Consider the following 23,869-nt stretch of genomic DNA (forward strand, 5'->3'; position numbering starts at 1 on the left):
GGTGCGCCGAGGTGAAGCGGACGCGGGGAGCTCGGGTGTTTCCGTCGCGGCTCGGCTCTGAACCGCGGCGAACGGGGGGAATGCGGCTCGGCGGACGGTCGCTGGCCACTCGGCGGAGATGTGCGCACGGAGCGGGGAGCGCCCGGCGGCCGGCTGCGGTCCCAGTTAACCGGCTGTTTGTGGGGATGAGGGCGGGAGGGAGCCCCGGTGGCTCGGAGCAGGGTTAGCGGGGGGGCGGGGGTGTTGTTTTGTTTTTTTTTACCCTCCCCGGGAATTTTCTGCCTCTCGTCGGGGAGACGGAATGCGAGAGGAGCCGAGGAGGAGTCCCCAGCTCCGGGGAGCCACGCACTGCAGGCAGCGTGAGTATGAGCACAGCCCCCGAGGGGGGACATACCCCCGGGGGACAGACACCCCGGGGGGACACGGGAATCACACCTCAACTTTTCACGGACCTATTTTATTTCATCTTTTCCACACAAAAAAAAAAATCAGCCTCATCTGTTATTTAACCACAGATTATTATTATTATGAATCTCCTTGTTGTTGAGTGTTCAGGGGGAGGAAAACTGATATTTATCTTTATTGATTATCGATGTGTAACAATCACCTGAAACACCTGCGGACGCGCACAGGCCGAGTCCGCAGCTTTTCACGCGGCGCCTCGCGACTCCTCAGCGGATTAATTCCTGAGGATTTCTTCCTGCCTTTTGTTGCTATGGCGGTTGCCACTGACGACCACTGAGGCCGAAGTCGTAAACAGACGTACTGACGCGAAATAAAGCGCAAGAACCGCAGAGATCACAAGTTGCGTGCGATTTTTTTATTTTTCTTTCTCATTGCGTGTTTCTGGTCTCGCGCGTGTTTTCCCTCACGCAGGGTTTGATCGTGACCTTCCCTCAGGCAAGGCAAGGACAGACAGAGGAAGTCAAGAAGCTGCTGGAGAAGTTGGAGTGTGTGTGACGTGGTTACCAAATGCAACACAACCCCTGTAAGGTCACCAAAAGAAAACACACACAACCCACCACCAGTGCAACATTCAGGCCTTTGAGTGTGTTTCTTTGTGTGGAGGTGCAGGAGGGGTTTGTTGGGCCCAGGATTGAGTTAACTGCGGCCAAGTGGCCAGATTACTGCGGATTAGCAGGCATTTAAAATAGTCACGTTATCCCACCGGTGCCTGCAGAGTCAGCTAGAACAACACCTTTTAGGCCCGGCTCCAGATATTTGCTGAAAATGAATCATTTATTAATGTATGTGGAGTAACTGAGGGGAGGTGTTGCCCTTTTTTCCCCTGTGGCCGTGATATGTTCCCGGTGTCAACAACCTGCGTTAAAGAGTTCATCCGAAAGCAAAGATTGAGCCGTGACTCACCTCCTGCAGGGACAGACATGCATGACCTGGATGCAGGCAGAGGAAGAGTTCCCCTGCCTTTCAACCATATTCACCAGTTTCACCAAGTTATATGTTCAGTTTGAATCACATCAACTGGTGGAAGGCATTGATTAGTGCAGAATACAAGGGATATATTCTCCATCTTGTCCTCTGTCCTAAAATGGGACAGTGTTTAGTTAAAAAAACGTATCGGCCACATGGTTTTCATAGTGCTGCCGTACAAACAAGTAGTAGCCAGTCAGATTCACCTTCAGCGTTCCATCAAGTTCGGCCTGTATCGATGATTAAAAGGACAAAACACTTGAAGTTGTGTCCCTAACATCCGCTGGTAGTTTCTAACAGCTGCTAACATCTAATGGTAACTTAATTTGTGCAGGAGACCTTCAAACACATAAGTCCTATTGGAAAATGCATGTAGGAAAATATGAAATGAAAGATAAAGGAAAACAAATATTAGTGGGCTGATCAATGCCAACGATTTTTGATGCTCACTTCATCATGAAAGTTGTAAATCAAGCAATAAATGCCGTAATGTTCGCTGATTACAAAGTCTCAAACGTGACATCTTATCCTGCTTCTCTGTTCTATATCACTGTAAAGTGAAAACTGAAGAGTGACTCACCTGCTGCTGCAGGGACACCGGCTGGAGACAGAGCTGTGTGTGTGTGTGTGTGTGTGTGTGTGTGTGTGTGTGTGTGTGTGTGTGTGTGTGTGTGTGTGTGTGTGTGTGTGTGTGTGTGTGTGGAGGGAGAAATACACAACCTGGCTGCAGAGAGAGGAAGAGTTTATACCTGAAATCCACCAGTTTCTACCAAGTTGTATATTCAGTTTAACAAAAGAACAGGGAGGAACATGCATGTAGAAAACTGACGAATGACAGACGACGCAGCAAGGCAAAAAAATATGAAATATTAGAGAGCTGATAAATCGATTAACAGTCAAAAGGAAAGGGCAACACTTTTAATACACATTCTATATCCCTGTAAAGTGAAAACTGAAGAGTGACTCGCCTCCTGCAGGGACACTGACTGGAACCAGAGCTGTTTATCGGAGGGAGAAATGCATGACCTGGATACAAGCAGCGGAAGAGTTTATCCCTGTGACCGATATCCACCAGTATGTGTTTTATTTTTTACAAGATAGCCGGGAAGAAAACTGTAGGAAAACAAGACGAGCGAAAGACGATGCAGCAAAGCAAACACATGAAATATTATAAAGCTGATCAATCGTTTGAACAGTCAGAAGAAGATATTTTGCCTATACCCATTTTTCAATTTAACATAGAATATAAACATATTGGACCCCAAAACACATCACATGATTTGATTGTTAGAAATAGATAATTTTTTAAGTGCAATGCAATTTATTCTCTTCTCTCTTTTGCTGGTTTTCTTTGCTTTTTATTCTTGTAAATTGAATAATTTTGAGTTCTGAAATTTTGCAAGATATTTAAGCTGTAGTTTTGGACTTGTCCATGTTTTATACACCAAATAATAAGTTGTTCAAAAGAAATCAGTTAACAATTGCACCCCTATTGTAAGATGTCAGAAATCAAATACAGACACAACTGTAACGGGCCCTGATCTGAGGTGTCCACTGTCTCAGCCTGGACATCTGTGGTTGGTTCCAACAAACCCGGGTTGGAAAATTGGTTCTTCAGGCAGCGTGATGTTGATTTGCAGTTTGGACTCTGGTGTGAAAACAGCTGAGCTCAGTCGAGAAGTCATTTAGAAGCTGAAAGCCACAGCAGAATGATATGAGTCCCAGAGGTTTCCTCCGTGATCCAGAACTCAACGAGGGGAAACTTCAGTGTTGCTGTGAAGTGACATTAATCTTGTCTCTTTTTCCTCCAGTGTGAGAGGTGACGGTGAAATGAAAAGCAAAGCCTCTGACACTCAACTCTAAACCTTTAGAGCTGCTGCAGATAGAGGTGACGACACGTGACTGCATCAAGGTACTTTGTAAAAATATATATCGCCTTTCATGCATGTCCATGTGGGCTTTTAACCTCTGTAGATATTGAATCCTGTACTGTGGTTTCAAACAAAGCCTTTAAATGTGTTTTTCTTACTCACCAGTTGTGAAGTGTGTGTGGAACCAACAGCAGCATCATGTTCTACGGTTCTTCCTCTGGGGCGAGTATGTCCCTGCCGTCCAAGAGTCGCCTGAAGCGCCAGAGCAGGACCTTCACTCAGGTACATGCACGCACACGCACACGCACTCACACGCACTCACACACACACACACACACACACACACACACACACACACACACACACACACACAGACACACACACACACAAACTGAGTGACTACCCAGCTGAATAGAGGTAAAAATAAATGTTGAAAACAAACACCAGTAAATAGTCTATACTGTATTTATTGAACTGCCTGGCTTTGCACTATATCTAAATTTGTTGTTTGACATGTAATCACAGGTCACTTCACATTAAATAAAATAAAAAACATATTCTTTACATTAGTGAAATTTATCCCTGTAGATGAGTGTGAGTGCATTGGTTTAATTGTAGGGATTCTTGGTCATCCAGCACCATTTTGGACTGAAGTACGTGAACAGCTATTGGATGGACTGCCATGAACTTTGGTTGAGATTTGCATTAATAAAAATTAATATTAATAGCAGTGGATGAATCCTGCTGACATTCACATTCCCGCGGTTCTGAATGAAACGTCTGTTTGTTCCTCTCAGGATGAATCATGAGAACTTTTGGTGATCTGTCACAATCACCTGGAACTTTACTTTACTTTATCAAGTTGACTGAATACCTGTTAAACATCAGCTTCTTTGACTCTGTCACTGAGTATGTTTGCATGCTGATGTTAGCGTTTAGCTCAAAGCAGCACTGTGCCTTCCTGCAGCCTCTCAGAGCTGCTGGCATGTCTATAGATTCTTATTCTGGTTAACATGTAGTTTTTAAGAACTGTGAAAACTACAATTGAAATCAATTATTCATCTCCAGTTTATTGAGGCCGCAGAAATGAGACCTATGCATATCGCCCATCCTCAGCAGGTCCTCACGGTTGAACGCCCAATCAGTGAACTGACCCTTTATTATACAGGGACACATGTACTGTACACGATGTCTGTGACACTCTGGCCCTGCGGGACATTCATTGTTGTCTGTCTGTTCTCCAGGTCCTGTACCGTACTCTGAGCTACAGAGACCGTGTTCCAGCAGAAACTGGAACAAACACCCGAGGGGACCGGCGCTCCACGACCGAACCCCCAGAGCGACCAGCGGACGACCCGGCTGAACTCTCCACGCAGAGCTCGGCCCCCGGGGTGCTGAAGATTTTTGGAGATGAAATTTGTGCCGGTGCCAACTACAAGAGCGTCCTGGCCACGCCACGCTCCAGTGCACATGAACTGGTCAAAGAGGCACTCGAACGTTACTCGCTCAACAAGGATGCTGCCCACACGTACGTCCTGTGCGATGTGATCGGACATTTGGAGGGGGGAAGTGAGATAGAGGGAAGTGTGATAGGGGGAAGTGTGATAGGGGGAGGCGGGATAGGGGGAGGCGGGTGGCGGACTGAGTGCTTGCGTGCACTGGGAGACAATGAAAAGCCGCTGTTGCTCCAAGAGCTGTGGAAGCCCAGAGAAGGACACGCTCGCAGATTCGAGCTGCGCCGGAGAGCAGAGGTGGAGGAGCTCAACGCCAAGGAGAAGGACACCATCACTGCTGGTGAGGAAACACACAAACAGGGACACGTAAACACAAACAGGCACACACACTCGTCAGATAGACAAGGGACACACATACAAAGCTGTGCGAACACACACACAGCAGCTGGTCTAACTCCCGTCCTTTCTTAACATGTCAAACTCAGCAGAAAAGCACAGCTCGTTAGCTCCTCTGCAGAGTGTGAGTGTGTGTGTGTGTGTGTGTGTGTGTGTGTGTGTGTGTGTGTGATGCAGAATAAGACTTTTTGTCAGTTATTATCTTCTAGATATTATTTCTGTAAGATTACCAGTGTTTGTTTCAAATGGAGCTGCTCTCCTGTGAAGACATTGTCTCATCCCAGATTCTTTTACATACACACACACGCACACACACTGTCATCTGCAATTAACACACACACACACACAGACACACACACTCACACAGTGCAGTAGAATTGCATGGACAGCTGGTCGATTGATTGAGTGAAAGCTGAATCCTTTTGCAACCGGAGGTGTGGATTTGTGTTGGTGTTTTCATGAATGACACATTTCTACCACAATGTTCTGGCTCAAACCTCAACCTTGTATTGTCAAGTGATTTTTTTTTTAAGTTCCCACGAGAGACTGGCTGATATAAACTTCAATAGAAAATATGGAAACAATTCGAATTCACACTCAGGAAAACAGCTGTTGTGACTTAACATCTGCATTGCAGTGTATATGAATCTATGTCTATCATGCAATGACCTTTATGTGAAATTTACTGATTGATTCCAGCTGCACACACACACACACACACACACACACACACACACACACACACACACACGTGCACACACTCATCCCTGTGCATCCTGCCCAAGACATTCACAAGCATCCCGTTGGTGAACAGCCGTGTTCCGAGAGATTCAGAGCAAGTATTTCCAGCCTCACAGTCAGAGATAGCACTTTGCAGCAGCACATAATGTCTCATGAGGCATGCCAGGGTTTGCTGGTTGCTATGTCAACTTCTGTGGAAGCCAGAGTCAGTCAGCAGTCTCCTTCACTGTTCTTCAGTGTGGTGTGAGGTCCAGCTGTATATTCAGACGGCAGAGAAGACAAGCATGAGACCCTGAAAAGGATAAGGCTGGTGGTTGTGTACATATTTCTAACGGTCAACAAATCCGAGGAGACCCAGGAAACGTGTGATGCAAGATTAGATTGTCTCCATAGTGTCTTTCTATCAATGTGTTTTAATCTGCATTGTCAATCTGTGCATGAAAAAGACCCGACACCATTTGGTACGACGCGATAAAGTTACGAGATACTAGTAATCCCTCAAGGGGGAAACTGAACGTGACCTTACACATAGGACAGACAACAGGCAAGAGAAAATCCTACATGTCTCAAGGCAGAACAGGATCAGCACAGCAGCAAACTACCTACTATCAATGTGACGACAACGTATTCACGCAGTAAACACCATCATCACCACAATACTCAGTACAAGCATCTTCCTAATCCTCCAGAAAAAAGTACAATTATTGCAAAAAAAAGTTGGCGAACCAATAACAACGAAATGCAAAGTGCAAGTGCAGTGGAAACGGACCTGGCAAATAAATCACGAAGGTACATGAAGCATGACTTTAACGTCCACTGAAGTGGAAACACATGCTCTTGTTCATGTTTCCTTGTTTTTAATGTTTCTTCTTCCTGCAGTTTTCAGCAAAAACTTCCCAAAGCGGTAAATTCTGAATTATTTGGAGATTGGCCCGGTGCAGTTTGGGTATTTAGGGCAGGATGGTGAATGTTGGGATTGACTCGAAATAAACTGCAGTTTTCATTGTAGTGGAGGAACACAACAGCCAGCTTAACACTGTGACTTACTGGTGTATTTTAACACACACAAACACACACACACGCACACACACACACACACACACACACACACACACACACACACACACACACACACACACACACACACACACACACAGATGGTTTTGGTATTGTCACTTTTGTTTGTTTATCATATGTAAAATATAGATAACCACCAGCCCAAATGTTTTTCTTTTAAAAAACATTCTCTCATATTTACTGTGCTTAGAAGTGAGAGCAATCATTTTTGCAGCTTATTCTTTTTTTTTATTTACCATTTGAAAATATCCGCCAAAGTGCCTTCTGGGATAAAACCGCTTTAACTAATACACACATATCATTTTCACACTAACCCTTCCTCTATTGTGTTGAAGTGTTAAAAAACCTCACATACCTTGAGATTCCCTTTGTTTCTCTCTTTCCTTCTTTTATATATCTCTCCAACTCTTCTGTCTTTTTCCCTTCGGGGGATGTGCGAGCGTGCATGTGCATGTGTGGATTGTGTTTCTTCTACTTTTTTTTTACAATGAGATGGCACTTTTAAAGGTCGACGGGATTTTCGATGAATAGGTGAACACGCCAAATTCTGTGAAGACAAAAACAAGTGAATTGGACTCATAAAAAAAAACACAACAGAGATATTAGTATGTTGATTTGACAGTGATATAATGGGAGGGAAATCCTGTTCTTCACACCTTTAACTGTGTATCTCTTCCTCTAACTGGTGATGTGACTCACTAGAAACACCACAGACCCTTTCTGCTCCACAGTGCACACCTGTCTTGAGGTGTGCGGATGGTGTGTGTGTGTGTGTTTTTTATGGGGGTTATTCTCTGCTTTGCTTGGTGTTTTGGAGAGGAGGGTGTTTTCTCAGCCTCCTAACCCCTCCCACCCTGCTGTAGGCTCCAAAACCCCCCAATTCCTGGCGGCTCTAATGGGTCGGTCCGGACTTGGCAAACACAGGAGCTCCCCCCTACGGTGTGGTCGAGTGGTACAATCCAGCTCTAAAGGTGGGGACTGGTCTCAGGTAGGGTGGCTGTCAGTCATTGCCATGGAGACCACCTTTACCTGCGTTGTCACCAGCACCACTCCCATTACCAACGATTCAACCAGTCTGAGTGTGTGTGTGTGAGACATTGCATGGCCTCAAAATCCTCAAGTTAAAACCATGAGGAGCTTCTGGGTTCACGTCTCATCAGGGTCACTGTCGTCAGTCCTGCTCCATCCATTGACTTCATCTGACTGGTTTTACTCAGTTTCCACTCCGCTCACACATGAAGACACTTTGTCCAGCCGTCACTCATGAGTCAAACGTGCCAACGCTGCATCTCATGGTCTTTTCTTTTGTGTCCTCAACTTTTTCCTGCTCCATCTCTTCCTTTTGCTTCTTATTACTCTCCACCTGTTCCCCTTCTTGCCTCCCTCTCTCCCTCCTTCTTTTCTATTCCTCTCCACCTCCCTGTAGACATCAACGCCCAGGCTCGTAAGCTCCAGAGGAACAGGGCGAAGGGGACGCTGACACTGCCCCGATCCAGCAACTCATCCCTCTGCCGCAGCCTCAGTGAAACCAGCCTCAACCAGGTGGGGACTCCCACAGAAGCTTAGTCGGGATGATTGATTGTTATTATTAATGGGGCTGTTATCAGCCTGGCTCAAGTCCTGAACGCTTTCTGTGTGTGTGTGTGTGTGTGTGTGTGTGTGTGTGTTTTCAGCTGGGAGTCGGAGATGAGCCCAAACGTTATTACTCTACTCTGCCTGGGCCCTTAAGAGCCCGAGAACGTGAGGTGGCCTCCAGTGGCCGGAGGAAAGAGGAGGGGAGTCAGGGAGGAGGAGGGGGGGTGAGGCACTCTCTCTACCAGTCGCCACATCTGCTCCTGCTGCAGGGATACAATCGCCAGGTGAAGACAGTAAAAGATATTCCTGTGTTTTTGCACCAGACGTCTGATGCGTCTGATCGTATTGTGACGTTAACTGTGTGATGTGTTGCAGGACTGTCTGGTTTACCTGCTGAACAGAGAGCAGCACACAGTCGGCCAGGAGACTCCATCAGCTCGCCCCAACATCTGCCTGTTCTCTCCTGACATCCTGCCTCTCCACTGCCGCTTGCGCAGAGTCCCCGCACCCCGTCGCCATGCCAACAACAACAAGGGGGATGAGTTGGCGGAGAACCAACGCTCCTGTGTTGCTGTTGAGCCTGTCCTCCACGCCACCGTTCTGGTGAACTTTTCCCGCTGCGAGCGTTCCACGACGCTGCGACACGGTGACCTCCTCTCATTTGGATCGCATTACATCTTCTTGTACAAGGACCCTACGGGCGCTAAGCCTCTGCCTGCTCAGACCTTGGCACGCCTTCGCACCCTGGGACAGCTTTACGATGCAGGCATGGAGGAAGCAGAGGGCGGTGCCCAGACTTGTAAGATGTGTGGTTCTGTGCTGAAGGACAGAGCAGCGAATGTGTTGAGCGCTCCGGCGGTCCGACGCAGCTTCAAACCTCACCTGGTGAAACCCCGCAGCGTGGGGACAACAGCAGGAGGTCCCCTTAGTGTGTCAGGAGTGGAAGGAGGCGGAGGAGGAGGAGGAGGCGGAGGAGGAGGAGGAGGAGGAGTGGGAGGAGGCGGAGGAGGAGGAGGAGGAGGATGGGAGTGGGAGGAAGAGGTCAGAAAAGGAGGCTACAACTGGAGTTTGACCAGGGTCATGAAGACCAGCTGTTGAGCAGAATTGTGGGTCTCATTGAACCTGGAGGTGAGTTCTCTGATTTACAAGAGAATATAGAAAATGTAACTTCACTTGACTGTTTCATTATGTTCTCACCTCTAGTGGATCTCACCATGTAGATAGTTTGGGTTTTATTTGCTCAAATATTTCAGATATCTTTTTCCAACATTCCTGCTGCCACAACATTAAAGTGGAGGTGCATTGTTCATATGTGAAAGTCCAGAGAATATCCAGACCCAATAGTTTGCACATTTTCCGGATAAGGAGGTTTTAAAGCCACTCTCTGCGAATGCACCCCAGTTTCTTTACCCACCTTCTCACCAGTCACTCATTTACATTGTCTGTGTGAGTTTTATTTTGGTGATTTGTGCTGATTAGTATTTGATGTACTTTTATTTTGAAATCTAGGCCTATTACATGAATGAGTGCAAACCTCCACCAAGGCTCAACAGTCTCCTTGCACACACTCATAGATATCACTTCCCTAAATCTGTTTGAATTATTCAGATCAATACATTTTTCCCTGGTAAATTGGTGAAAATGTTGACATAACTTAGAGTAAAAGAAAGTGGAAAATAATAATCTCTGGATCCGTCCCCTGGTCCGGATCTGCACCAAAACTTAATGGGTTCCTCCCCGATCCTTCTACCACGTTTCTTTGAAAGCCATTCCGATTTTTTTGTGTAATCTTGCTAACAAACATGGACAGGGGTGAAAACATAACCTCCTTTGCAGAGGTAGAAATGAGGGCTGGAATGAGGTTGTCAGGTTTTATTATCCTCAGGTAGAATTCATCACACAGGGATACAGGAACGGTTCAACACTAAATATTGAAGCGTAAGAGGGAGATGAGGAAAAAATGGTTAAAAGGCATTAATCAATGTCTGTTTCCTGAGAGTAAGATTCTCATTTCATCCATCAACGTTTTACTCTCAAACGGTATAGATATTAAACAGTGAATATAGAATCGATCCATTTAAAAATTGCATTTAAAAACCAACATCTCTTTCCAGTATCAGTGTGTTACTCATGATACTGGTCTTAGCTAGAGAATAGTGCCAGTGAAGCCTGTGCTTTTAAAAACACTCTGGACTAGATACAAGCCACTAAAGGTAAATGACAACACATATTTTATCACAACTGGGATCAACCGAGTTTGGAAACCTTGTGTTTCTCCCAGGAGACGACCACAAGCTGACGCCAGCCTACCTGCTGTGTCTGTGCATACAGCACTCTGCCTCGACCTTCCCTCCTGGGAGCTTTGGAAAACTGCTGCTCAAGATCGTCCGGCGAATCCAGACCATCGCATGGGTCAGTTGACTGTCTGTCTGTTTGTCTGTCTCTCTGTGTCTGTGGTCTCTGATTAAGATGACCTCACGTGGAGGGAAACTGTGTCAGGTCAGGTGAAGAGGTGACAGGGTTGTATTTCACCTGGATTGTACTGTGTTACAGACACACACACACACACACACACACACACACACACACACACACACACACACACACACACACACACAATGTTCTCGGACTAGACTATGACTTGTCTCTATCGAGAGCGATAAACGTCCGAGAAAGTGAAATGAAGTTTATGTTTTTCTTTTACAAAAGAAAAAGCTTGCAAACAGGGCAGTGGGTGTTTTTTTTATTTTAAAATATCAGTGCCAAGGGTTTTTTATTTCAAAAATATATAAAATGTGTAGAGGAGTGGTCTCTTGTTTCAGATTAGTTGGCCCACTTGTGCTATTTAACAAGGCTGAAAACCCAAACTAAAGCTTGTCTACCTTGTCAAGGTCAAATGTTTTATAGCTTCTGAAAATATGCATTGGGGGCTTTCGTTGTTTGATAATTAAGGTCATTATATTCAGGTCAACAGGGCACAAGGTAATTATCAATGTGTGTCACTGTGAGCATACACGGTTTTGTAAATATGATAGTGGTACTGTATTTCTCTCTGCAGCTAAGGTTCTCCTACGCACATCCTGAAAGTTTAATGAAGACCTAATTGCTCTCTGTGTGTGTCTGTGTGTGTGTGTGTGTGTGTGTGTGTGTGTGTGTGTGTGTGTGTGTGTGTGTGTGTGTCTGTGTGTGTGTGTGTGTGTGTGCCTTTCAGGAGAAGACAAAGGAGCTGGCTCAGAAGCAAGCTCAGCAGTGAGTATTGCTTTCCAACTTGTGCTGGAAAGAAAGAGAGCATCGTGTGTGCTCATGTACCATTTTTGTACTTTGCATGTCGATGTCTACTAAACTGTTTGTGCATGTGTGTCCACATATGTGTGTGTGTGTCCATGTAGCCAGGACCCGGCCTCACTGTCTCTGCTCAGTATCTCAGACCTGATCCCAGACCTGCAGATCATCTTCTTCTGGATGTCCAACTCCATCGAGATCCTCTATTTTATACAGCAAAGAGCTCCAGCGTACACACACAGCATCGAGACACTGCAAGGTACACACACACACACACACACACACAGAGTCTGAATGATGAGCTTGGAAACAACTTGGCTGAAGAGTCATTACTCACAGTGACGTACACTAGACACTGATACAGATGCAACACTCCCTCTCTCTCAGTGAATATCTCTAAAGTGTGTCTCTGTCTCTGTCATCTGTGTCCAGGGTCGAAGGAGTCCCTGCTATCTGCGACGATATCAGCCAATGAGGAGGCAATGACCATCCTGGAAGAAGTGATCATGTACACTTTCCAGCAATGTGTCTACTATATCACCAAGGTAATCCGTCACCGCGACAACGGTGTCATCTTCTTAATGATCAAGATTTTATCTCGTTTTTAGAGCCAAGTTACATGAATAATAATTCAAGCTGTGGACCTGATTGAGTTGTTACACACACACACACACACACACACACCACACACACACACACACACTCTCTCTCTCTCTCAATTTATGACTAGATGAGGTAAGAATATGATTAAATTAGAAGCTATTCTGCAATTTCACATCGCTTCCATCACCAAACGTATCTGTGTGTGTGTGTGTGTGTCTGTGTGTCTGTGTGTGTGTGTGTCCAGGCTCTTTATGTAGTGTTGCCAGGTTTGTTAGACTGTAATCCATTCCCGGTCGACAGCTCTGAGCCGTGCTGGAAAGGAGGTGTAGGGTTTCCTGAACCTATACGCAGGGTCCTGCAGGTAAGGACATGTGTTGTTTCTGTACTGTAATTTAGGGCAGTTTCTATTTGTCACTTAACCATTTGACAGACTGACAGAAAATTAATTGGCAGCAATTCTGATACTTGATTGATTATTTTAGTAATTCATGAAAGAAATTTATATATAATACTTTTCAATCTTGAGTATTTGCTACTCTTCACACAATTACAAAAGTTATAACTGCAAAAGCCACACAACAGAAACACAACCACAGAGAAAGTAGGTGACAACGAAACGTGCTGAGTTGCTCTTACAGTTGTGTAGTGGCTCTTACAGTTGTTTTCCATTGACGTGCCTGTGTGAGACGTCTTGGCCACTGTGGAAATGGAACAAGCTGATACAAAATACAAGACAAAAGCCAAAATATGACATTGACACATGGATATACTGTGTTTATTACTGTATTTTTCACAACAGTATTTCTTTGTGTGTGCGTGCAGGTGTTACAGAATGCCCAGGAGCTTTTGCATGGTTATGAGGTCCACCCGGAGATCCAGGCTCAGATGTTTGCTTACCTCTTCTTCTTCTCCAACGTGTCTCTGTTTAACCAGCTAATGGACAAAGGTACGGGGGGGAATAAAAAGCACACACACACACACTCTCGCTTCCATTTGACCCCCCTGAGGATTTGTACAGTTGTTAGTGTGTGTGACAGAGAGAGAGAGAGAGAGAGAGAGAGAGAGAGAGAGAGAGAGAGAGAGAACCCGTGAGTCCTTGTGTCCTTGTCAGCATTTTGACAGAGACTAACCCGGGTTTGTCCTCAATGCCCTTCGCCTATCTGCATTCTATGTCACCCCCCCTCTTCCTCCTCCTCCTCCTCCTCCTCCTCGCCTTCCTTCCTTCCATCTGGCCATCAGGGGGTAAGGGCGAAGAAGAGTGGACGTAGGATTGGATGGAGGGAAAGAGAGGAGAAGGGGAGGGGCAGAAAAGGGCAGAGTGAAGGGCAAAGGGCTGGAAGGCCATCCAGTTGTTGTGATGACCTTGCTCATCGTCTATTACTGTGTCTAAATACAGAAAACGGTCATTTAAGGCCATATATACATCAACGTGTCGGACTCCCCGTCACTTTCACCCTCTCCACACCCGCCCTTTATATCTCCACCTACACACACACAGACTTATATAGAGTCACGCACACACCATATGTCTTCATTAGCCGGTGCAGACAGGAGAGATCACATGTCTGGCAAAGAGAGAAGGAGAAATACCTTTATATTCATGCAGAGGCTGCCCCCCCACCCCACCCCACCTCCTCCTCTCTCTCTCTCGCCGTCTGGCTTTTTTATTCTCTCTCCCTCGCTCCCGTTTTATTTTTTTTGGTCGCCCATTGATATTTCTCTGCTAATGGTGTCCATGGTAACAGTGGAGCGAGCTTGTAGAAGGCAACGCCGATGTTTAGACCCGGTTGACGTCTGGACAGCGACAAGTACGTCATTTCACACCTGGTATTAAAATGCGTCACTGAATGTGCCTCCTGGGGCTGAATGAATCTCATGACGCTGTTTGTGAAGAACGATTTAAAGAAAAGTGTATATTATTATAAGTAGTTCAGCGTGGGGTCACTGAGAAGAGTAAAAATACATTTGATTCATTGTGAATCTCAGGAGGCGTTCAGGACACATTCGGGTGCGTCCACACCTCCACTAAACGGTGACCTCTGTTCAGGGTCAGAGCTCCTCGGTGATCTGATCACAGATTGAAAGCTCCAAGGTCAAGTACGAATGCACCTAAGATGCTGAGGGATGCATTTGAGATCCGATCAGCGAGACCACCGTCGGAGGTTATCTGGGACACATGTGGCCACGTCCTCCGAGCAGAGTGAACCTGAATGCCTCCTGGGACCGTCTACTCGGCTCACGTCCTCTGACCCGCTACAGTTTCGTGATAAACAGAAATTATTCTTACACTTTTCAGTGTTTCCCATATACTGATTTATTTGTGCCCTTCCGAAGTATCAACACTGACGGCCACGTATTGATTTTCTATTTTATTTAGCCTTGCAATTGAGTAAAACCTTATTTCATTTTAGAGATGTGTGCAGTAAACTGATGGTCTCAGCATCTTCTGGCCCCACTCTCTCTCTCTCTCTCTCTCTTTCTCACTCTTTCTCTCTCTCGTGGCTCACACACACACACACACACACACACACACACACACACACATACGCACACAGACTGACAATGGACCTGTACCCATCTGTCAGTCTGACTAGCTAAGAATAATACTTTTATATGAATTCATAAAAGCGATTTAATAACTGAAACACATGATATAATTTGGCAAATCAACACAGTTTCTGATTCTGTTGGTTTGAGTGTGCGTCCAAATCATTCGGGGTTGACCAAGTGTAAATGTCACAATCTCTATTATTCACGAGAGAATTTGTAAAGATCATTATTTAAAAATCGATCGCGTTCTCCGACCTTCGCCGTGCAAACAGTCGTCAGTGGAAACCGGCTCGTCGTTGTCGCTCTGTTGGTTTTGTGAGTGTTTGTCGGCTTCTCTGTGTTTTAAAGGTGAGTGTGTTTTCGTAAACCAGCTGCTATGAAGCATTATGACACCTTTGCTAAGGGGTTAAGTGATGTCTCGTCTGTTTGCGATGCCTCACACGCAGATTACTGTATGCCTAGACATAAGCCTATTAAAGTGTGTGTGTGTGTGTGTGCATCCAAAACATATGGCAGAATATTTGAATGGTTATGTGTGAGACGTCTCAACGTGATGCTGCCAGTTTATCATCTGTCTGAAGTGTCCTGTCTAATTTTTTATTAATCTGGACATCAAACTTTATTGACTTTTTATTTGGTGGTCGACCGAAATTCATCTAAAGCACCAGATGAACTGTCAAGTACCAGAAGCTGGCATTGATGGATCTGTGAAGTTTCATCATCACGTTTTTACTCGTTCTCTTCTGATTTATACTTTGTAGCTTAAATTAAGTAGAAAAGTACAAACTGTGAGGTAAAGAAAAAACATATTGATTACAATTTAAAATATCGGGGTTTATTATCAATCCACTTTTTTAAATATTGATTAAATTTCAGATGGTGGATTCTCGTAGAGAGGGTTGAGTCTTTCCAAACGATAGCTTCTAATTTCTTTTTTTTGTCCGCGTGTGAGCAATAGCTTTTTGATTTGCTGAGTAATTTAATCAATGTTATCATGACCCTGCGCTGGTAATATCAGGTAATACAATACAACAATGCTGATAAGCCAATGCATGTAACCTGCTCTCTGATTGGCTATCACCTGGCTTGTCATGTGCAGATGAATGAATCAGGGTGGATGACCGAGTTGAGGGAGTCTCCTTCTCTGAGGATCAGCGTCTTTGCACCAAAACAGAGCCTGGAAAAACAAATGTAGGATCTCTGTAACCAATCAGAGAGCTTATAAGTCTCTTCTCTTTGAGATAATAAAAAATGTAGCCGGCTCCGGTCCAGTTGTTTGTCATTGTTTGTACCAAAGCCCATCAGGCCTGAGCTGGGGGGGGGTAATTTCACAAAGCTTAAAAAGGCATTATAGCCACAGTGAGGTAATGACAGCATGACAGATGCTAGATTTGGAGTAACTGCCTGCTTAACTTGTCACAAAACTTCTCTGAGCTCCTCCATGTGCTGCAGAGAGAGAACGGGCGAGGCAGAGGGAGGAACGGAGGACGTGTGTCGGTTTTGTTTCGCACTAAAAACACGAACCCGGTCAACTGAGCTCCTCTGCACCGCTCCATTTGTATTCTGAGAAGAGAAGCAGCTGGTGGCCGCTGCTGTTGTTTCATCGAATATCGACTTGATAAGAAATGAAAGCCTCTGTTACAGCACCGTGCGAACATGAACATGCACAGAAACACAGCATCTCTTTTAAAATGCTGAGACACGTAAGGGGAAAAGGGTGATTGTGCGTTCCATGGAACAGTCTACCGTTCAGTTCTCCCCTTCTTAAGACTAGACTAAATGTGTGTGTGCGTGTGTGTGTGTCTGTGTGGTGTGTGTAGGTCCCTCCCGGGGTTGGTTCCAGCGCTCCAAGGTGCTGCAGATCCAGGCGTGTTTGCGAATGGTCATGGAGTGGGCGAGCAGATCCAGTCTGGGACATCTGGCCGACAAATTCTTCACCAAACTCACCAGCACGGTGTCCATACTGGCCACATCCCCACAACAGCTCAAACAGGTAACACACACACACACACACACACACACACACACACACAGGCACATACAATCCTATAAAGGATTATATTGTAAGATGGGTAATCAAGATTCTTGTTGATTTCTCAGAGTAATGCATGGATCTTGCCATACTAAATTGGTATACTAATACTAATACATACTAATACTTTAAAATAAGAATAAAGTTTACCATATTTATTAGTTTACTCAGCCAACAGCTACTGATGGTTATTGTCCAGTAACACACATCCAGTAACATCTTGTGACTGCCCACTTATTGTCTCGCCTCCCTTAATTGCTTAATTGTATTACAAAAGGATAAATGATTAAATACATTTTTTTCCTCTGTTTGATTCCCTCTCGGTCTGCAGCTGAGTTGGAGAGCGTTGTCCAGTGAGCATCCGTCTCTGAAACCAGTGCAGCTGCACAGGATTCTCACCCAGTACCAGCTCACAGCAGAGATCGGCCCCGTCCCAATCTGGCAGCCCAGCAGTGAGGACGAGGCCTACATTTACAGAACAGGTACATGTATGAATGTGTAGAGTTTATGTAAAGCCCTTGTCGTATAATTTAGGCCAGTGGGTACAGATAAACCTGCTCGACCCACTAGCTGGTTAATAAATTTTAAAAAAGCTCCAACATGTGTTATAACCATAAAACTTGAGGCTCACTGCATCAAAAACATCCAAAGCTCTCAAAGTTCATAAAGAGCGATCACCAGAACAATCAGAGCTTCCCTCCTCAACCCCTTTTTCACAACTAACCAGTGAACACGTGATATAACTAATGCCTCCATCACCAACACCACGTGACCAGATTACCGTAAGTAACCTAAAAAGGTGTGAAGCAACAACTCTTGAACTCTGATATTCCTTCAAATCTTTTGTACTTGACACAGATGTAACATTTTCTTCATTATGGTCTTAAAAAGTCTTAAATTTAACTGGTTGAAATCTGCAGAAACACAGAATTCACCTACTTCAAGAGTACACACACTACAATTAACAAACAAGCAGCCAAAAGCAAACTTTAATGTAAACAATGTTTGTGGAGTCATGAAGGAGTTGGCAGAATATGTTAGAGTTATGTGTGTGTGCGTGTGCGAAAGCTGCAAAACAGAGAGTAAGAGGCTGATGGAGCAGGTGAAGCAATCCTGGATTAGGCTTTTAATGATGTATATGTGTATTCATGAGTGCGTGTGTGTGTGTGTACTTGTTTTAACATCTGTGTGTGTGTGTGTGTGTGTGTGTGTTCAGTGGACCTCCTGGAGAGCTTTGAGAACCACCCTCCCATCGTGTTGCCCAGCGCCGGGTTCCGAGTGGACTTGGACAGCGAGTGTGTGGAAGACAGCATCTACAGGCAGCTGCTCTACATCCGCCACTACCTGTGGGGGCTACGCACCAAGACGCAGCCGCACGCCAACGCCCCGAGCGTGCACACGCACTCAAACGGAACCAACACGGCCGACTGGCCCGACGTCCAGGTCACAAGACTCACGTGCACACACACACGCAGCACACTGTCAAATACACACACACCTAGCGGTAATCCCGGCCATGTGCCTCAGCAGCTGTGGCTGTTGAGGAGTTCCTCATAATCCCATAAATGAAAGACAAAAAACCCTCAGACACACACACACACACACTCACAGAAACCTAGACATGGTTAAATCATGGTTAATCTGATTAGTCTTTAGGCTGTCCAATTAGTGGGAACGGCCGACTAGACCATAATCCCGAGTGTTACTGCACCCTCATATGTACACATATACAGAAACACATATACAGAAATACATTTACATTCACAGATATTGCTCAGGTGTAAACCAGTGATGGTAAATTTGTCTGTAAAATGGTCAATCGATCAAACTCTAATTGAGGTGTTGTATCGAGCAATACAACTTTTTGTTCATAGGATTAAAAAACGCTCATCCATCGATTAATGGAAGACAGGAATTTGTATCTTTTGTTTTGCTTCCTTTGCATCCGTGGAACTTTAAAACCTCGTGCTGGCTTCTGAAGTCTTTCTGTTCCTTCCTGACAACAGAGGGAGCTGCTGCCTCCCACCCACAACAGTCCCCGCTCCGGAGCTCCCGGGGACGAGGCGGAGACAGGGGAGGAGAGAGGACGGGACAGACCCCCGGGCCAGACACACACACACAGCCTCAGGAGGAACGGGACCATTCACCACCCACGGCCTGCAAATCCCGACCCGTCCTGCCTCCTGACCCCTCCCAACACCCCGCTGTACCCCGACGGAGGCGGGGGAGGGGTCCTCGGGCCGATCATAGGCCCCAACACTCAGACTAACGGCTGCGGCGGCAGAACGGCGGCAGAATGCAAGAAGACCAACGGGCTCATCACCAACGGACTGGAGGGTAGGCTGAAACATACAGGAAGTCCGCAAAATAACACACGAGCAGCATAACGGAAACTAGAGTGGAGCAATAGGGCCAAATTTAAAGAAAATAAATTCTAAAATGTTGAGAATCAAGTAATATTATGAGAAAAAGTAAATTTACAACCTTTTTCTTGTAATATTCCGACTTATTCTCTTAATCTCATCAGTTATTTTCCTCCACTTGGCCCTAATGCCCTGATACTCAGATATGTCACTGATATTTATTTATTTGAGAGACCATAGCTCTGCTCTCCCAAATTTTAAAGCTCACTGAATAAGGTTTTTTGTTCTGTAAGGAAACACCAGGCCGGGGGGGGGGTTTACTGTGGCACTAAAACCCCCCAAATGAATGAATCATAGAGGGAAACACTGAACTTTATAACAGCATTAATAAAGCTGTGTTTAATGTTAATGAATCGCATCGTGGCCAGAACCCATGCATCCCTACACAGTATATTATCAGTACATTATCCAGTTTACAGGGTGCTTAAACTTAACAGCACATTCTATCATGTAGATATAAAGATAGTGTAACGGTCAATTTCCCACTGGTTCCGTGGCTTTGTTTGCATCTCAGCGATTTGCAAAGACAACAGGACAAACATGATAGATACATGATAATAACAGTCATTGGTATTTCTACTTCACCTGAAGCTACATTCATCAATACCATGTTTATGAAATGGGGTAATTTAAATCACCTACTCTGCACCGACAAAGCTTTTTAGCCTCCTTGAGCTAATTCTCAAAGATTCACATTCTCCGTTTGATTCAGTCAGACTCAGAGACTGTAAATAAAGATGGACGACACATCTCCAGTTCCTCTCACGGTCCAGAAATGATGCTATCGCCGTCCAACAGTAGCGATTATGGGGTGGAGCCATATCACGATGATTCACCTCGATTTTAAAGCTTTAAATAACAAATTAAAACCAAACGTACTGGGAAATTAACCCTTTTCATTCATCAGTGTCATAAGAACTACCTGAAATGACCATCTTTCAGAAAAATGTATTTGACTTTTTAGTTTGATCCATGTTCCATCCACAAACACGGAGGAGACAGGATTTATGACCTATACTGCATCTTTATATACTCTATGGTCAGAATACTCTTGATCAGTGTTGTTTTTCACTAGACATGCTGATTCACACACTTTTCTCTGTCTGCTGAGCATCAAATGTCACAAAATCAAACTCACCAACTCAAGAATAAGGTTGAAAATGCACGAAAGACCTTTTTTTTTTTTCAACCAGGGCAAGAATGAAAGCTTATCGACTATCGTGTCCAGAGATATGATACAATTAGAAAAGTTATTCACTGTTTGTTGTATGTGTAATTAATGAGCCAGCTGTTTCTAACCTATTAGCTACAATCACATCTTAATATGATCAAACAGTATCTGAGTTTTGTGCCACTCTGCTTGTTTTGGAGTTCTTCTGTCCCCTAGTGGCCACAAAGTAAATGCAGTTTTAGTGCCTGTCACAGAGACATCTCACCTGTGTTGTGTCCTCCAGTGTAGTGAGTGTGACATCATGTGTGTGTGTCCGACAAACTCTGCAGCTGCACCTCTGCATGTGTCTCAGTATCTGTGTGTGTCTCCTCTGCACAGCGAGACCTCTTTTGTCTGTCCGACCCCATAGCAAGACCCTGTGTGTGTGTGTTTGTGTGTGTGTGTGGGTGTCTTTGTGGATGTGGGTGTCCGTGTCCTCTGCAGGGTGTATAAGTGGGTGTGAGTTTCCTTTCCCTGTATCCTCCCCTGGCGTCCCTCCCCTCCCTGATGACTTGTGTGTGGTGTTTGTAGTGGAACTGGACAAGGGACCGTACGGACTGGGCATGGGACTCATAGACGGCCTGGTGAGTAGCCCGAGTTTCATCAGAGACTTCTTCTCTTTGTGATTCACTGTTTCAACTCCACTGGAAATTAAGAAAATCTCACACAGTTCATTTATTTATCCTTAACTATCCTCTGATGAGTTTGTTTCTTTCCTTTGTCTGTTAGCAGGATTATAGGATCATTTGTCTATAAATATAAATAAATGATAAAAATAAACAATCTTGACACATACCACATCCTTCCGTAATCCATGTTCAGTAGTTTTCCATAATCTAATACACAAACAAATGCAGATGAACATCCTTGCCAGAGGTATATACTGTATGTGCACATTTAGTTTCAAGTTCAAATTTAAATGACTATAATATTATCTACTTTATCCATTTATTAAAAACTATCTTTAGTGCTGAAACAATTAGCTGGTGGACACAGCTTCTTCTTAATAACCATGTCTGAGGTTCTGCCGGCTGATGAGAAACAGATATTGATTTTCCGTTTCCACGCTAACACGCCTCCCTCCTGCAGCACACTCCTCTCAACGCTCCAGGCATTTACATCCGGACCCTGATCCCCGACGGGCCGGCTGCCTCCGACGGCCGCCTGAGGATCGGGGACCGCATCCTGGCTGTGAACGGGACCAGCCTGATCGGAGCAGACTACCAGAGGTACACAGAGGATGTTCCAGTGGCGGCTGTTTGTGGAGATTAATGAAACTATATTAGATTATGATTCGGTTAACTTCGCCCTCCACCATCAGCCTCTGCAATTGATTACTGTGATTGATCGGTGCCAGCCCAGACTGGGACACTCCTCCGTCTGGGCTCTTGTCTCTGCTGAGTTTCGTGTAACCGGACTCTGGTTTTTTCTTCCGTCTGCTTCCTCCCGTGCAGCGCGGTGGATCTGATTCGTCTGGGGGGAGGTCGACTGCGCTTCCTGGTCGCCAAGTCTGACCCCGAGGTTTCGGATAAGATCAGTGCCTCCTCCTGCTGACCGCCTCCACGGCGCAGCCAAGAAACGCACACAGTCCACAGGTAGGACGGTGAGGGGTGCAGATGTGTGTGTGCTGATGAACAGGAAACACACAAACGAACCCGGGATGCGTAACACTACGCCGCATGAAATATGGATGCAAGCTGCAGCTGCCAGACCTGCCCCCCCCCCCACCACGCTGACTCCTCCTCTGTAACCCACGGCGACATCCCACCAGCGTGCTGCGAGGTGGGCGGGGTCTAACGAGCCAGTCAGAAGTCTGACGTGGTTTCAAAGCACAGTAGATTGATGGGTTTTTAAAGTTCTCATCAGTCGGAGCATGTGTGCACACTGGACTTCTTCCCCCCGCCTGTATTTTAGAATAATTTGTATTAGCGATGCAGGCATTAATTAGCATGATGAACCCAGCTCTCGGGACAAAGAGCGTCTGATGGACATGAACTGAAAAACATGGAGACGACCTCGATGTCTTACACGGAATGTTTAATATACCTTTTTGCTGGTGAAGCCTCCCAAACATGATCCCTGAATGCTCCACAGACTCAAACCATCGTGTACGAATGTCGACTCTCGCTGGAGAAGTGGACGAGGAGGCAAAACTCTCGAGTGTGAAGACGACCGACGCAGCTCCCCTCTCTCACATTTAACCCCATCGGTGAACTTGTAAGGATGATCTCCGGGGGGCGTCGTTTATTAATCACTGGATCGTCGAGGCGTCACAGTTTCACTCCAGAGTCTCTGATGCACAACCCCTCTGTGTATAAACCCTCATTTTACTGTGGATATATGCTGCTGTATGTGTCTGGTTCTGAGAGGTGTAAATAACTGTTTGTACATATTTAACACTTCCATGGACAAAAGAGAAACTGCATTTGGGAAAGTTTTTTTTTTTTTGGGAAACAGTATTAAGAAACAGTATTAACTGGAAAGAGAGAAACAGAAAATGGGTTGTGTACTTTTTTCAAATATTTAATTCTCAACCATGTTAATTTATTTTGATTCCAATTAATAGAAGTATGGGTTGTGTGCTGTAGAACTGCAAACTCCTGTTTACACAGGTCGGTAAAGGTCACTACACGAACACTTCAAGAAAACAATCTTAATTCTAGTGATGAACAGCAGATTTCAGTCAAATTAACCCGAAGTTTCAAGGTGTCCGTCAGTGAGTTTTTAACAATTAAATCCTTTTTTTCATATAAAATAGATCCAATAAAGACAAAATAATTCCCAGAACCAGGAGATTCAATTTGATTCACAGTGTAAACAAAGAAAAGTGAAGAAATCTCGACATTAACACTGAACATTTGCCATTTTTACTCGACTTGACTGATTCATTGATTAGTTACTAATTTCAGCCCTAAAGTTGACATTATTTTTGGGGTGTTGTTATTGTTGCACTGTCTTTTTTTAAACATGTTTTAATTACTAAATTATTTCACACATGTAAAAAAAAAAACAATTGTTTCTTCTCTTCCATCAGTTTTGTTTCAATCTAAATCTTTGGATTTTGTTCCATTTTCAAGGTTTGACCTCCCGTGTGTTTATTCTTCTCTGGTCGTTATTTATACTGGTTAATGATGGTACTTAATAATAAAGACTGTTTAAAGAAGAAATAAAGAAGTTTTCTCTTTTTGAAACACAACGTGGGACCAAATCTCATCAGCTCGTCT

General features: G+C 44.9%; 1 protein-coding gene across 1 annotated transcript; it reads left to right on the forward strand.

The window, feature by feature from the left end:
* Positions 1 to 23,803, forward strand: radil (Ras association and DIL domains). Its single transcript, XM_047343761.1, has 22 exons — positions 1 to 359; positions 3,243 to 3,343; positions 3,468 to 3,584; positions 4,547 to 5,096; positions 7,834 to 7,941; positions 8,397 to 8,512; positions 8,644 to 8,829; positions 8,921 to 9,512; positions 9,587 to 9,673; positions 10,827 to 10,957; positions 11,757 to 11,794; positions 11,935 to 12,086; positions 12,260 to 12,372; positions 12,675 to 12,791; positions 13,253 to 13,376; positions 16,801 to 16,973; positions 17,344 to 17,494; positions 18,229 to 18,455; positions 19,019 to 19,349; positions 21,090 to 21,229; positions 21,735 to 21,874; positions 22,100 to 23,803. The coding sequence occupies exons 3-22, from the start codon at positions 3,501 to 3,503 to the stop codon at positions 22,197 to 22,199; spliced, it is 3,660 nt and encodes a 1,219-aa protein (XP_047199717.1). The 5' UTR covers positions 1 to 359; positions 3,243 to 3,343; positions 3,468 to 3,500; the 3' UTR covers positions 22,200 to 23,803.
* Positions 23,804 to 23,869: the final 66 nt, after the last annotated feature.

This window comes from Hippoglossus stenolepis, chromosome 2 (assembly GCF_022539355.2).
Source record: "Hippoglossus stenolepis isolate QCI-W04-F060 chromosome 2, HSTE1.2, whole genome shotgun sequence".
Taxonomy (NCBI): Eukaryota; Metazoa; Chordata; class Actinopteri; order Pleuronectiformes; family Pleuronectidae; genus Hippoglossus; species Hippoglossus stenolepis.

Bases quoted from the DNA above. Each gene is read 5' to 3' on its own strand.
- radil (XM_047343761.1), top strand. From the start codon at position 3,501: ATGTTCTACGGTTCTTCCTCTGGGGCGAGTATGTCCCTGCCGTCCAAG. The intron at 17,495-18,228 runs GTACATGTATGA...GTGTGTGTTCAG, and splicing joins GGCCTACATTTACAGAACAG to TGGACCTCCTGGAGAGCTTT. The intron at 19,350-21,089 runs GTAGGCTGAAAC...TGTCCTCTGCAG, and splicing joins CATCACCAACGGACTGGAGG to GGTGTATAAGTGGGTGTGAG.